Source organism: Amaranthus tricolor, chromosome 14 (assembly GCF_026212465.1).
Source record: "Amaranthus tricolor cultivar Red isolate AtriRed21 chromosome 14, ASM2621246v1, whole genome shotgun sequence".
NCBI lineage: Eukaryota > Viridiplantae > Streptophyta > Magnoliopsida > Caryophyllales > Amaranthaceae > Amaranthus > Amaranthus tricolor.
Genome location: NC_080060.1, coordinates 183,104 through 199,897, shown reverse-complemented (window position 1 = coordinate 199,897; position 16,794 = coordinate 183,104). Strand labels below are relative to the sequence as shown.

General features: G+C 33.8%; 2 protein-coding genes and 1 long non-coding RNA gene across 3 annotated transcripts; 1 reads left to right on the top strand and 2 right to left on the bottom strand.

The window, feature by feature from the left end:
- The first annotated feature begins 7,731 nt into the window (after nucleotides 1–7,731).
- LOC130800138 (uncharacterized) lies at nucleotides 7,732–8,980 on the top strand. The gene has a single exon (XM_057663503.1). The coding sequence runs from the start codon at nucleotides 7,903–7,905 to the stop codon at nucleotides 8,839–8,841; it is 939 nt and encodes a 312-aa protein (XP_057519486.1). The 5' UTR covers nucleotides 7,732–7,902; the 3' UTR covers nucleotides 8,842–8,980.
- Nucleotides 8,981–9,607: 627 nt separating this feature from the next.
- LOC130800139 (uncharacterized) lies at nucleotides 9,608–12,403 on the bottom strand. Its single transcript, XR_009039362.1, has 2 exons — nucleotides 11,446–12,403; nucleotides 9,608–10,068 (listed from the first exon to the last, which is right to left on the bottom strand). It is a non-coding gene; the product is annotated as an uncharacterized LOC130800139 (long non-coding RNA).
- Nucleotides 12,404–13,572: 1,169 nt separating this feature from the next.
- Nucleotides 13,573–14,010, bottom strand: LOC130800093 (uncharacterized mitochondrial protein AtMg00820-like). The gene has a single exon (XM_057663445.1). The coding sequence runs from the start codon at nucleotides 14,008–14,010 to the stop codon at nucleotides 13,573–13,575; it is 438 nt and encodes a 145-aa protein (XP_057519428.1).
- Nucleotides 14,011–16,794: the final 2,784 nt, after the last annotated feature.

Here is a 16,794-nt window from a genome sequence, read left to right as displayed (position 1 = left end):
TTCGTTTATTTCTTTTGTTTTTCCTATACTACACATTTTATTTTGTTTTAACTGTTACATTTGAAATAAATTTATAATCTAAAGTGAAATATCATCTTTCGTATAAATAACAGTCAATTTTAATTAAGGTACTTGAACTACATTGAAGTTTTCATCCTGTCATTAGTTTTTAACATAATGTGAGTAAATAGAGCATAGCTTTCATTAATTAGTCTAAATTCATAAACTTTTCCCTCTTTAACATCATATTAGAAAAAGAAAAATTCATTTCACTTCTTTATATAAGACTAAGAAAGAAAAATCATATTTCCCAATTATATACAAATAAAAATCTGCTTAAAAAAAATTCTAATAATTATTATAAATTAATTAATAATCTCACAAATGAGAAATTAAAAAAAGAAAAAAGAAAAAGAAGATTAATTGATACAAGTTATTTAAATTAAAAGCATTAAACAGTATTAATTAGTCCTATTCGTTCACATACAACGAAGATGGAATGATGGATCGATTGAATCATTTATTCTTCAAAATAAAGAATTTGATCTTCTTTTTACAATAGACTTTGTAATAAACTAAATTAAATAGAGTCTGAACCTCCAATAATATATGGATGCATGGTAGTTTTATCAAAATAAATATGTATACGTCAAGATTATTTGAGGAAATGTTGGGTTCACACGTGTCCAACAGTTGCAGGTAAACTTAAGAAACCAGGCAATTTGGTCTATTAATACATACAAAAAAGACTGAGCTCATCATGGCTGTTCACCGCCCAACACTATGCATGATGCTGCTAACTATTTTTATTTATACTTCTACATCTTTCTTTTCCATCCCTTCTCCCTTCTACACCAATACATAAACTCTCATAAAAATAAACTTTTAAATTATCTTATTTATCTCTACTTTTTTAAAAAACATTATTTATTTCTACTTTATTTTCGCTCTATATATTATTTATTCTTACATTTTTATTATTATATATATTAAAGATAATAATATTATTTTGTTATCAATTAATCATTTTCCTAATATTTATATTAAATCAAAATGGTACAGCATGAAACAAACTATAAAGGTAGTACATTATTATTATTATTATTATTATTATTATTATTATTATTTTGAAAGGATTATTATTATTATTATTATTTTTTTTGAAATTGAAAAATTTTCATAGATCCAACCAAACCAAATACAACTCATAAATAAAGAGACCAATGACCAACTCTATATTGCATCTATATTATTATTATTATTATTATTATTATTATTATTAATAATGTGTTATCATTTTGCCGTTTGTTTCACTATCCCTTCAAAACTACCATCTACAAGTAAAATGATGGTTGAAAATTAATAATATCTTATATACTCCACCACACTCACTAAAATATTCTGAGTCATCTAAAAATTAAGATATTTTTTATTTCTAGAAAAGATTTAATATCATTAACGTCCTGTTTGTAACCCAGTATTAAATCGTAGATATGATGATGCATGGGAAGCTACTTTGTATTCTGTCCGTTTTAGTAATTTGTCCTATTTGATTTTTTTACACTATTCACAGTTTACTTTTAATTTGTATTTTATTTTTTTATCTATAATTACAATATAGTCAATTGGTGTCTTGTTTGATTCGTGACGAAAGAATTATTAATATCAACTTGTTATAATTTTTAGTTTTGCACAATAAAATATATTAAGAATTAAATAATTGTCTTGACGAACGTGCCTAAATTAAATGGGACAAAATCACTGAAAGAGAGTATAATTTTGGAAGAAACATATCTCGATAAGTTTAATGGTTAATACTTGTTCTCCTTCAAACAAATCAATTTCTTCATGAAATTTATTTCAACGCATAAGCATTTAAAAATTTGGAATTAACTAGATAATAATGAAAATTTGTGAAAAAAATAACAATTAAAGTTTAATTACCATCATCAAAATAAAATAGTGTATTTTATTTTAAAATGGTATAAATTTAGTTATTCTAGGAATACCAATCTTGTCTGAAATGATATTTAATTTGTTTCTATGTGCTATAAAATCAGAATTAAAGTTGATTATTTAATAGATGATAACAAGTATAGAAATTTCACATTAAAGCATAAAAAGCAACCATCAATTTATAGTTGGTGCATTACACTTTAGAAAAAGAAGAAAAAAAAGAAGAAACAGATGGCAAAAATATAAGAAACATAATGGTTTACTTTAATTATCTTCTAGACGATCACATTCACCAAATTAAGAATTAATTACTACTCCTTGCATTGTAGAGTTATTTATCAAAACATGCAAAGTTCACATTATTATTAATGATCATCATCATCCTAAATCCTTAAAATGTACATTGAAGTTAACTTAAAAATTGATTCTCAAATCTTAATTAATCCCACGTGTCAACGTGTTAACCAAGCAAAATGTTGACAAAGATGTATTGTGTTGTGTTTTGTTGTTATTTGTTGTAGCACTATATAATCCCACAACTTGGAGATTACACACCAACAAGTGGAGATTATCGTAATATTGGAGTATTTAAGTTTTCAAAAATTTTTACTTGAAACCGTGTTTACAAAATACGTCTTAAGTTTGGGTTAGTCCAATTTTTAAATTTAAAAAAAAATAACTAAACTTTTTAAACAATACTCCTTCCGTTCTTTTTTGATCTTTCATTTTGGGTTTTTCACACATATTAAGGAACATAGAATCTTTGGGTTGTAGTGGGTATTATTTTAATTAAATAGTAGTGTGAAGTAATGATTGTATTGGAAGTATGAGGTTGTAGTGGATATTATTTTAATTAAATAGTAGTGTGAAGTAATGATTATATTGAAAGTATGAGAAAGAAAATAATTATAGATAAAAGAAAAGGGTACATTAAAAGAAAAAGGGGGGGTTTTAAGGGGTAAAATTGGGATAAAAACTTTCTAAAAATAGAAAGTATTCTAAAGTGGAAGAACTTTTGAAACTACCCGTTATAATATGTGGAAGATAAAAAAAGAACGGAGGGAGTACTTTTTAACTTTCATTTTTTTTTATTCTTTTTCTCTTTCTTGACAAAACTACTCATCTTCTTCTCTCAAATTGCATTTGTGGTTTTCAATCTCCATCTTCCTCTCTCAAACTTTATTGTTATTTATTTTCTGTTTATCTTCTTCAACATTTGCAAAACAATCAAAGTTATGTATTTATACTTCATCATTTTTGTTTTTAAGCTTTCATTTTCATTTTTTTTTGGGTTGATTGTGTTATATATTTGTTGGATTTACAATTTTCTGATTTTTTTTAAATTAAGTTTCATTAATGATGTAAATTGTAATGTTGAAGAAGACAACAAAGTCTACTGTTTGGGGGACATTAATAAAAACAATTGTGGTTATAACATTATATATTGGGAGTTATAACATAATATATTTGTAATTATATAATATATTTGGGGTTATAACCATAATATATTTGGAGTCATTACTTAATATAGTTGGGGTTATAACAAAATATATAATTGCGGTTATAACGTAATAGATTTGGGTCTATAACAATATATATTTGTGATATAATACTATAAAATTAATATTATAATAATACAAGCAAATATATTATGTTACAAAACCTCAAATATATTAAGTTTTAATTCCAAATAGATTGAGTTATAACCCCAAATATATTGTGTTATAACCACAAATATATTCTGTTATAACCCTAAATATATTATGTTATAACCTCAAATATATTATATTATAACTCTAAATATATTACTTTAACCCTAAATCATAAAAATTAACCATAATTGTCATCTTCAACATCACTGTTTTCCGCCATTGATGAACCTTAAATTTTTTTTAAAAAAGAAAAAATATGATTTATTACTAAATGATGTTTTATTTTGCTTGGGAATAGGCAATTAATCAGAAAACTTTTCTTCTTCCAAAAAGAAAGCAGTTTTCTACATTTTTTTTAAAAACAACATTTTTTTTTAAATTAAGATATTTACTATAGAAGGAAAGTGGGATGGGCTCTTGAGAGCCGTCTTTAGTAAAGACGGCCTCTCAAAAGAGAGCCTGTTAAATTTTTAGGAATTAGTAATGATAATATAATCAAATGTTATATGTTTTGTTTTGTTATTTGTCTGTGAAAAGTCAGGTCGATATTTGTCAAATTGTTTAATTCTATCATTTATGTTTTGAAAATTCAGTTTTGTTTCAGTTGAATAATAAAAATAAAAGTTTTCATGCATATATATACTTGATTGATTATCGTAATAAATTGTATTCATTCTATTCAACTCTACTAATTTTTATAAAATTAAGTTTTTTGTCTTATATGTAGGAAATGATAAGCAGAATATTTAGGAAATAATAGGCAAAATATTTTGATTCTAATGTTACTATTTAGTTTCTATATTGTAAATTCTATCTTTTGCATTAATAAGGGGCATTTGCCTCTCTTTCATGAAGAGAATGAAAACCAAATGATTTTAAGCTTAAACATAAGCCAAATTGTTATAAATTTCTTTATAAACTGTTATTAATTTCTTCATGGTATCAGAGCCATAAGGTGTACTCCGGGATCGGCGACACCTTTTTTCGGTTCTCATCATCAACCTTTAACCCTTTAACCCTTAATCAACAATGGCAGAATAAGAAAACCAAAACAACCAACAAATGATTTCAGTTACTCAAATGGAACAAATAGTCCAACAAATTTTCAAACAGATCAATACAAATATCCATACCAAAACCACACATACTGAAACCGCTGAATTAAGAGTGACCGAAAAATTAACATATCACAATTACACCACATGGTGTAAACACATCTCCATAGCATTTGAATCTCGAGGAAGGCTTAGTCACATTACAGCCGCCCCTCCGAGTCCAACAGATCCGTCATATACACAATGGAAATAAATGGATTCACTTGTCTTTTCATGGCTTATTTCTAACATTAGTTCAGATCTAGTAAATCAATTTCTTGATTATACTACATCTTGGGGACTTATGGAAGGGTATTGAAACACTTTTGAGCAGTGAAAGAGATGAACTAAGAGTGGCAGCAATTGTACCAATTTTTAGCTGGAATAAACGACACATTTTATAAGGAACGTCAGGATCTTCTCAACCAAGACCCATTACCCACAGTTGAGAAGGCCTATGTTACCATTCGCCGAGAAATCAACCGACGTGGTATAATGACCGACGCTTCATCATTCGGAAATAGTCCCTCAGAAATTAAGAGCGTGCTCATGGTCAAAAATCGGTCAGATTATTCTTTATTTCGGTGAGACAAGGTAGATAAGTCGCATCTGAGATGTGACCACTGTGGAGGTTCTCAGCACACCAAGGAAAGGTGCTTCAAACTCATTGGCTATCCAGATTGGTGGGAGGATTTAAAGCAACGAAAGGCCGCTAACAATGCACCGGTTACCCAGGCTGGTGGCAAGGCTCAGTTCATCACTACCATCCCTTCTCTGGCAGGAACATCACAACCAGAGGACACACATGAAGAGACAGGTCAAGGTACGTTGTCTTGGGCATGTATGGGAGTGATCCAACAAGATCACCACCACAAACACCACCAACAACCTACTCCCATTAACCCCAAAAACAAGAAAAACAAAACCAAACAGTTTCAAAATCCGAGTCTAGAACACCATCAACCTCAAAAACCAAAACACAAAACCCATAGATCCAAAATCCGAGTCTAGGACACAATAAAAAAAAACCCAAAAATCAAATTAAATTAAAAAAATCAATACTAACAAAGTCCTAATCCAAAAACCAATAGCCAAGATTCAAGAACAAACCCAATAAAACATAATAAAAATGGTGACAGTGAATGTCACAAGGAAATACGAGACCACCAAAATGACATACATGAAAGAGACACAAATCCTTCAACCGTACACGTGGTGACCGCCACCAAGGCTCCGGCAAACCGGGCCGACGACATGGTCCCCACAGTGAGGGGTGGTTTCCGGCACCAAGGAATATCAGAGAGAGAAGAAGATGAGAATAGGGGGAAATGTGAACTTTCCATAAATAACTCTATTTATAGAGAGCCCACACAAACAAACCCTAGAAACCCCTATGACCCGTCCCTGACCCGCATGTCCCAATATGGGAACCCAGGGATCCACGTTAAAAATTCAAACCCAAGGCCTTCTTCATCTAACAACCCTAATGTTCACTTAAGTCCACAATTTAAAATAAATGATTCCCATTCCAATTATTCCAACCCTTGGATTTTTGATTGCGGGGCAACCAAGTCTATGACTTTTGACCCCGGTGATCTTTTATATTATAACCCCACTACCCATACTAAAACTGGTGATTGTGTTCATGTGGATGGTGAAGGCCCGATTGCCATTTCCCTGTCTCTTCAATTGAAAAACGGTTTTTTGATCCTGAATTTGTCATATAAATTATTATCTATTAGTGAACTCACCAAAGAACTAATAAATTGTATTGTTCCTATGACCACTCATGGCTGTATTGTACAGGATACCCAGACCCAAAAGACCATTTGTCATGGTACTGAATGCGGTGGATTATACTACTTGGATTATGCTGGATTGGTTCTCATGGGGAGTTCGATCTCTTAAAGCATAGTAACGATAGTTTTTTGGGCAAGTTTGGTTTCGGTTATCTCGAGATCAAACTTGAGGGGGAGTGTAGGAAATAATAAGTAGAATATTTAGAAAATAATAGGCTGAATATTTTGATTCTAATGTTATTTTATTCTAGAATATTATTTTAAGTGTTTTGGAAGTTACGATATTTATATTATTTAGTTTCCATATTGTAAGTTTTATCTTTTGTATTAATAGGGGGCATTTGTCTCTCTTTGATGAATGAAAATGAAAACTAAATGATTTTAAGTTTAAATCTAAATCAAATTGTTATTGATTTCTTCATAAATTGTTATTAATTTTTTTCATTATATTTTCATTCAATTCAATATAATACTTCTAAATTTAAAATTACTTTTTGATTCTGTTGAAAATATCATCTGATCATAATAAGATAATATCAACATAGTTGGGATTACATTGAAGTATACATATTCCAATTAGATCCATTATTAGTTTTGTCATGAAAAATAATTGATGCAATCACAATCAAAGTATTAATTATATAGACAAATAAAACAACTCACACAGGGTCAATGTTGCAATATTCTTGGCCCCTACTCAAACAATCAAAACCTTTCTACGGACTATCCATAATTAACTTTCAACAGTCACAGCACAAAGTAAGCTCATCAATTTATCAATATCGTCAATAAGAGTAATAGACTTAAAACAAATTAATTTAATTCAATAAATACAAAATTAGAAGAAAAAAAATTCCATTCAAACGTTGTTTTTTAAACTCAAACCCCATGCATAAATAGAAAATTCACCTTCATAACTCATTAAAATTAGCATTTTAGATATTAAAACATTAAACTTTAGTTATTTAATTTAAAACAGACAGTTTAGACGTGTCGAAGGATTCTTTGACCACACTCTTCTCTTTGAGTACGAGTTATCATTTTCTTTCTTTCATCAGACCCTGATTATAATTTTCTATAGAGGAAATACTGAATATAAATGTTAATGATGACTTTAAACGTATCTCAATATAAGACGGTTTTATACAAAAGTATTATGTGTTCAACAATATTAAAATCCTCTTAATTAAAATATCTTAATTCAAAGGTAGGGATTATTAATGTACTCGTATTTAAAGAAACTTCTTCTCCAATATTTCTTTACTTTAGTTACCAAATATTTGGTCATTGATTTTGCCTTGCATTTCACACAGCCCGCTCTATAAATCTCCCACTACCAACCACCCAATCCTTTCAAACCCTGCCTTTTCTCTCTCTTGACTTTTTTTCTCAACTCAAAAAATGACCGCAAGAACGGACCAAATTGTTAGTGGCGCGTCTTTCTCACTCTCCTCCCAATCTCCTAGCTTCACTACTTTCTCTTCTGAAAACATCGCCGATGTTGCAGCGCGTGTTGTCAAGGAGCTCAACTTATCTTACGATGATCCCTATGATGATGACTTCTACTCTGACTTTTCTTATGACGACGCATTTCAAGACACCCACCAATACGACACCGTCCAAAAGAAGGAAGAACAACAAGAACAACGAGAAGACAAGAATTCTGATGACGAAGATGTAGAGAGTGAATTTGAATTTGTGGTTTTATGTGGAGAAGACAATTCATCACCGATTTCAGCCGATGAAATCTTCTCTGATGGTAAAATAAAACCATTATTTCCTGTTTTTAATACGGATTTGATATACGGGTACGGGTATGACTATCAAAATGGATCTGGGTTGGATGATCCACCTCAAAAGATCCGGTTGCCTTTGAGGAAGCTCTTTGAGGAAAGCCGAAATGGAAACGGAAACGGTACAGTGTCGTGTTCGTCATCTGAAGGCGACGATCTAGAAGGGATCCCAGAAGGGACGTACTGTGTGTGGACCCCAAAGAAAAAAGAAGAAGTAATAGAGATGAGGAAGAAAAGTAAATCAACTGGAAATGGATCATCGAAACGGTGGCGTTTTAGGGATTTGTTGTACAGAAGTAATAGCGATGGGAAAGATACATTCGTATTTTTGACTCCGTCAAATGATCAAAACAAAAACGAAAACCGTAAAGCGAATAATGGAAATGGAAATGGAAAGAGGAAAGAGAAAATAATGAGGGTAGGAGGGAATAAGAAAAAAAGTGGTTGTGATGTTGAAAAGAAGAAATCATATTTACCATATCGGCAAGATCTTGTTGGGTTTTTTGCAAATGTGAATGGGATTAGTAGGACAGTTCGACCCTTTTAATCACAGTTATTATCATGATTCTTTATGAATTATGTTCATTTTTTCACCTTAATTAATTAATTAATTAATTAATTAATGCTTAACACTTCCTTTGTAGTTTGTATACACCAGAAGTAAATACAAGTATTTGGGTTTGTTCTGTTTATTTGTCTTTTTGACTTGCTTCATTTTCTTCCAAGTTGGAGCTTCACCTGTTAATTATTATATATATATTTTTTTTGTAAAATTATATTTAAAAAGTAAATATTGGAGATTTATGCAAATCATTTTGCGTAATCCACCGACAAGAAGTATCCGTATAATTGAAGAATGGCAATGTGTAAATTATATTCAATATTTTTTAAAAGGCCAAGTTATACTACTATTAAATTTCATAATGGTACTTAATAATAGGAATAATGCAAAGATGTTTAGAAGTCATAAGGGAAAATAGATGGTTATTAAGCACTTTTATTTTAAGTCACCAACAACATAAACTTTACCCATCTCATTATCAGTAAACATGCTTTAACTGATTAATTAGTCATTTACAAGAAGCATATTGCATGAAATTTGTTCAAAGATGAATTTGTACCAAATCATTATCTAACTTAAAAGAGCACGAACATGCCAACTATGATATCGTATTTTAAGAGAAATCGAATATTCACTCATCAAAATTATCATAGTTGACCATCAATAAGTTCATTAGTCTTAGTTATTATTATTATTATATTTAATCCACAACTATTTAGTAGAACAACTTCTAAAACTATGACAAAAACACTGCACGAATACTAAATCATTGTTAGTGTTGTCAGAAAGATGATGATATACTGTCTGTATTTATGCGTATAACACAATCTGATAGTAGGATATACAACTGTAAGAAGAATCATTAAAGGGAAACACTCTGATTTCAGATGATACATGCATTGAATTGTATTAGAGCCCAAAATATGGAAGTGGTATCAGTATTAACTATTAACTATTAACTATTAACTATTAACTATCAATGAAAATATGTGATGGTTTAGCCACACACTTCCGAGTCTTGCTATGGTTGGCCAGTATATCATCAGTAGTACACAAGTAGTTGGATATGGCCCTCCAGACGCTTATTCCGATACTCATGGTTCGCCACCGAATAGTATATGATAGTCACAGGTTTCGTCCGGAGTAGTATTCATCTGTCCCTTGGATGAATCATCAGATTCAAGTATTAAATAAATACTGCACAACATAAGACTGCAAGCAACAAGTAAAGACTTAGATGAATGCATCAACCATCAAAGTAATTAAAATAATTCACATACAAAAGCAATTTATTCTACGTTACATATCCACATTTGCAAAACGATCTTTACAATGTACACGAAGCAAAGAACGAGATTTAGGGAGATTTTATAAGGCCGACGAAGAAATAAAGAACTTAACAAAACTAATAGTCTTAAAATATACACGAATAACAAGCCTTGAAAGTTGATGTAATGGTGAAATGAAAAGGATTAAGATATTATGACTCAAGAAAAGCATTACAACTCAAATAAGTACTTAAGAAAAAGTAGTTAAATTAAACAGCTAGTTTGAGCCCAATTAGTGCTGACTACTATAAAGCTACGCTTATTCTCAAGCAAGATAGATATCACAAGCATCACTAGACACTGGTCTTCAAAAACAGTAAAGAAGCACATCTTGCTTCACAGTATGTATCTAAAACTCTGCACATTCATCACAATAGCTAGTGCAACATGTTGAAAAACCATCAATCTAAAAATCCAGTGTGCACATCTAAAGCGATCAAATAAAACTGCACATCACAATTCTAAAAATTATGTCAATAGATAGTAATAATATCTTGTTGTATGAATCAGTTTAGATCAAAAACGCAATATGACCAGCACATATCCATTTTCAGCAATAATATGTATGTGAATTCAGTCTGCACAGATCAACATAGACCCTTAAAGCATTCACAAGTAGCACAACTTCAGAAATTAGTCTCCACAGCACCACTAATTGATGACACAAAACATACCGATAGACAACTACTTAACACCTTTTGCTATACAGAAACCAAAAATAACACCCAAATCAACATATCATATTGTATCAAAACTATGCAGAACTACATTGTATCTAGTCTTGATTCGTCAATCACTTTTAGAATTCTTTGCATCATTTTAAAATATAACAAAATCAACTCAATCTTATTACATTACAATTTTTAGAATAAAAATCCAAGACCAATGAAATTAGATAGCAAATTACCCGAGCTAAGATAGCATTAGCAAATAACAACCCAACTAAAAAGATAATAACAAGAATCAAACAAAAATTAGCAAAATTAATTCAAGGTTTAAATCGCAAACCCATTTAAGCAAATAACCAATTCCACAAAATCAAAGGAAAAGTTCAAAATACATACCCAAAATGAAAAATTACAGCAATTTTTATTTTATAATAAATCCCTCACAAATAACAATCTATACCAAAAAACCTAAACTCAAGAAACAAACCAACCAAAATCCAAATAATTACTTATTAAATAAAACTAAATTCTAGTAAATTCTAGGAAAAAACAACTAAAAAAGCCCTAAATTTAAGTAGAAAAAAGAAATTTACTGTTGGTGCTCATCCGCATAACATTTGCACCATTGGTAGCAAAATACCCAAATCTTGTAGCTTCAAAAGCTCAACCAATGTAATTTCAGCATCCTCCATGTCTTCTTCATCGGATATATGTTCAACAATCTGAAATTTCTTATTCTGATCTTAATACAAAAACCCACAATTACATTACCAATAGCAAAAGAAAGCCATAAAATCATCAAAAGTCAAAACTCTAATGAACCCTACAAGTCAATAACAACCAACTAAAACAATAAAAACTTACCAGGTGACAACTTTCGTTCCTTGTTGAAGATAACACTCGGTAATGTGGAGGTCACCGGAATAACTTGACTAACCATGCTCATAAGAGAAACCCACAAATTTGTACCAATTTCAAAAGCAAACCCTACCAATTTGAGAAGTAAACCTAAAATCTAGACAAACAAATTAGAGAAAGAGAATAGATAAAGGGGAATGTTAGGTAGCAATTAAGAGCAATTGATGGTGCAATAAATATAAGGGGCTGGAAGAAGCGCCATTCTTGAGCTGTGAGATAGCCGCCCAGAAAATATGGAGAGGTTCATTGAGCAACCAAAATTTAATGAGGAGAGAAGATGAGAGCTGATGGAGGCAGAAGAATTTCGTTTTCTCTTGGGTATTAACCAAGAGTTTTGGGTGTAAAGGCAGACAGTGTGGAAGGGAAGAGAAACCGGCAATTAGAGGATGAAGTTGAAGATTCGATGATAATTCAGGTTTTTTTTGTTTCTGAAAAATACAGTTCTTTTTATTATTCTATTACAGGAAATGTATGTTTAATATATATACATGAGAATTAATTGACAAATGATAACTGCTTAACAAAAGATAACTACCTATTAATGTAACTGCATAAACTGCTTTTCAATACTCCCCCTCAAGTTAGGTCGTGGGATCACCGATGCCTAACTTGCATAAAGTGCTATTGAAAACCTGTGATGAAACTGCTTTTGTGAGAATGTTGGCTAGTTGGTCTTTAGATCTAATAAAAGGGATACGGATGACCTTGTTTTCTAGCTTCTCCTTGATAAAGTGTCGATCGATCTCTACATGTTTCGTTCGATCATGTTGGACTGGGTTTTCGGAGATGCTTATTGCTGCTTTGTTGTCACAATATAGAAGACTCGCCTGTGTCTGGTGAAAGCCCAGCTCTCCTAGAAGTTTCCTGATCTATAGAATCTCTGTAACTCCTTTTGCTATCCCTCTAAATTCTGCTTCAGCACTGGACAGAGCAACCACCTTCTGTTTCTTACTCTTCCAAGTGACTAGATTACCTCCTACAAGAGTGAAGTATCCTGAGGTGGACTTCCTGTTGTCCCGATCACCAGCCCAATCAGCATCTGTGTAACCAATGAGATCAAGATTATCATTCTTTGAGTAGAAAACGCCTTTATTACTGGTTCCCTTTAAGTATCTCAAGATCCTCAAGACTGCTGCCATGTGTTCCACTTGAGGTCGATGCATGAACTTGCTTACAATCCCTACTGCGTAGGCAATATCTGGTCTCATGTGGGATAAGTAGATCAGTTTTCCCACCATCCGTCTATAACGTTCTTGATCTGCCGCTTCTGCCCCTTCAACGATTTGTAGACCATGATTAGCTACCATAGGAGTATCTGCTGGCTTGCAGTCTAACATGCCTGTTTCTGCTAAGAGATCTAAGATGTACTTTCTGTGATTGATAAATATCCCCTTCTTTGATCTTAGAATTTCTATTCCAAGGAAGTATTTCAGTTGTCCCAAATCTTTCATCTCAAACTCTTAGAATAATTTGCTCCTGAGAGGATCAATTTCCTTGGAGTCGTTTCCAGTAATCACCATATCATCTACATAGATCACGAGGCATGTAATTTGATTTCCACTCCGCCTGAGGAACAGAGTATGGTCTGAGTTGCTCTGTTTGTAGCCAAATCTCTTCATTGCTGTAGTGAATCTCCCAAACCACACTCTAGGGGATTGTTTCAAGCCGTATAGTGCTCTTTTAAGTCGACACCCCTCTCCTTGACTGTACTTATTTGAACACCCGGGTGGTGGCTTCATGTATACCTCTTCTTCAATCTCTCCATGTAAGAAGGCATTTTTTACATCAAATTGGAACAGGGGTCACTCTTTATTTGCTGCTACTGAGAAGAGGACTCGAATGGTATCAATTTTAGCAACAGGTGAGAATGTTTTCGAGTAGTCTACCTTGTAAGTTTGTGTGTACCCTTTAGCAACAAGTCTTGCTTTATACCGCTCAATGGTTCCATCAGCATGATACTTGACTGAAAAAACCCATTTACAGCCAACCGTCTTCTTATCACTGGATAATCTGCATTTCTCCCACGTTCTGTTTTTCTGGAGAGCTATGATCTCTTCGTCCATAGCTTGCTTCCACTTTGGTTCTTGAAGGGCTTCTTCAGTGGTTTTCGGAATGGTACTGGAATAAAGGGATGCGTTGAAGGCAACAGCTGTTTGTGATAGTTGTTCATCATCTGGTCTATCAATAGGATATCGGGATCTCTGAGATTCATACTCAGGATCATACCGCTTAGGGGACATTCTTCTTGTACTTCAAGGGGGCAAATTATATTTCCTGGGAATAACAACACCACTTGGCACAATATAGTCAGCAATGAAAGGAGCAGTAGGACTTGGTGTTACCTCTTGTTCGGCCGGATGCTCAGGGACTGGAGCGGTAGTCTGAGGAGGTGATTTGGGAACAATATCAGTGGCAATATCGGTGGTAGTGCCTACTTGCTCTTTGGGAGCTCGACTGTTAGCCAAGGGATGAGTCAACCAGCTGAGATCCTCACTCATAATCTCCCTCTGAGATCGAGGTTGGGTGTAGTAGGGAGATTGTTCAAAGAAGTCACAGTCCATGGTGGTATAAAGTTTGTGATGGACAGGGTCATAACATCGATAGCCCTTTTGAGTAGTACCATACCCAAGAAACACACATCTCACTGCCCGTGGTTCAAACTTTGTTCGGACTCTAGATGGAAGATGAACATACACAACACACCCAAATATACGAGGAAGAAGAGAGTGAGAGGAGGGAACAGGAGTAAAGGTATTGAGTGTTGCAAGAGGGGTCTGGAATTTGAGGATTTTTGTGGGAAGTCAGTTTGTGAGATAGGTAGCAGTAGCAATAGCCTCAGGCCAAAAATGGACAGGTACATGAGTGTCAAACATGAGAGCCCGTGCTATGTCAAGAAGGGTGCGGTTTTTGCGTTCAGCGACCCCATTTTGTTGAGGAGTGTCGGGGCAGGATGTTTGATGAATAAGACCATGTTCAAGAAAAAACTGTTTCATTGCAAGAGAGATATATTCACCACCATTATCTGAGCGAAGGATTTTAGGTTTTGCATGGAACTGAGTGAGAATCATGTTATAGAAATTTACAAAGACATCAAAAATCTCAGATTTGTGTTTTAAAAAATACACCCAGCACATGCGAGAACAATCATCAATAAATAACACAAAGTACGAAAAACCATGAGAGTCAGTATGTGGGGTTGGGCCCCATACATCAGAATGCACTACATCAAATGGGTTGGGAGCACGAGTATTACTAGGAAAATAAGAATGTTTATGACTCTTAGCTAGTACACAAGTTTCACAATCTAGAGATTTAGTACAACTATGAAGAGAAGGAAAAAGATGTTTTAGATAACCTAAGGATAGATGACCTAAACGACGATGCCAAGTCCGCAATTGGTGAGCAGGAGATCCATGAGCAAGCATTGCATCACTATTTTGAATCACCTCATCGACATAGTATAGTCCACCTCGTTCAGTACCACGCCCAATGATCGTCCCCGTCTGAGCATCCTGTACAATACAATTTTCAGAGGTTAAAAGCACAGTACAGTTTAAGTCCTTGGTTAACTGACTAACGGATAATAATTTATGAGACAAGCTGGGAATTAACAAGCAATTTTTAAGATGAAGAGAGGGAGAAATATTGACTGCTCCAGCTTGGGCAACCGGTACACACTCCCCATTAGCCGTTTGGATATGTGTTTGGGTAGTAGGATGGGTGGATAGAAAATCACTGGGATTGAAGGTCATCGTATCGGTCGCCCCACAGTCAAATATCCATTGAGATCGACGTTTATGGCTAAGGAGACTTGTGGAGATTTGGTGATGTGGGCTAGAACTGGATTATAAATAGGGTTGGCGGTAAGGGTTTTGGTGTCCCCCTTTCTCTCTTCCTCCCTGACGGCTGGACTTTCTCTCTCTTCCTCGTTATGGTTTTCGCCATTGTAGCCCATCTCTCTTGTGGTTGCTGTTTCTCCTTCCCCTTTACCTGATTTTCTGCATGATGAGTTGGGTTGGTCGGTAGTAATTAGGTGGGCCTTTCCGCCGGTCCGGCTTGCCGGTGCCTTGGTGTCGGCCCACCGTTTCTGTAGATCATCCCACCACTCAGAGTATCCCACAATCTTGAAGCATCCTTCCCTAGTATGCAATGAACCACCACAATGAGTACATCGGAGTTTACTCCGGTCATCTTCTTCTCGGCTTTTCTGGAAGGATTTGTTTCTGGTGGCCAAGCCCGATCCAATCTCTGAGGGATTTGTTCCCAGTGATGAGATGCAATTCATAATCCGCCAGCGTGCTATTTCTCGTCTGATTATAGCATAGGCTATCTCCACCGTCGGTAAGGGGTCACTGTTGAGGATTTCTCTCCTTTCTTTGTCAAGGTTATCATGAATTCCAGTGAGGAATTGGTAAAGCCGTTGTCTCTATATGTATCTATTAAACTCGGTTATGTCTTGTGAGCATTGCATCGGGTTTGGCATTCTCCGGTCAATCTCTTTCCACAGCATATTTAGTTTACCATAGTAAGTTTCTATAGTGTCATTGCCTTGTTTCATTGTTGCTGCCTTGGAACTGAGATCAAAAATTTGAAGTTCATCCCTTCCATATCCCAAAAGGCTTTTGATTCCTAGCCATAGACTTTGTGCTGTCGTATAATCTAGGAACTGATTGACGATCTCTCCATCTATGTTCTCAATTATCCATGATATGACCATGGCGTCTCTTTGTTCCCATTGAACGTAATTGGGATCTGATGGGGTGGGGGGACAGCAGTGATGTGGCTGAGCCGCCCTCGACCTCCAATGGCTACGTGCATTAATTTGCATCATTTTGTGTAATTGTGATATGTGAGTTTTTCTGAAATTTTGACAAAGGTTGGATTTTCTGTTTGATTGTTTGATTTGTTGAGTTTCTGGAACAGCTGAATCATCTGTTCCATTTGTTCCATTGACATTAAGTTTTGTTGTGTTTGTTCTTCTGATAAATCGGCCATTTGCAAGGTAAGAACCGGTAAATGATGAT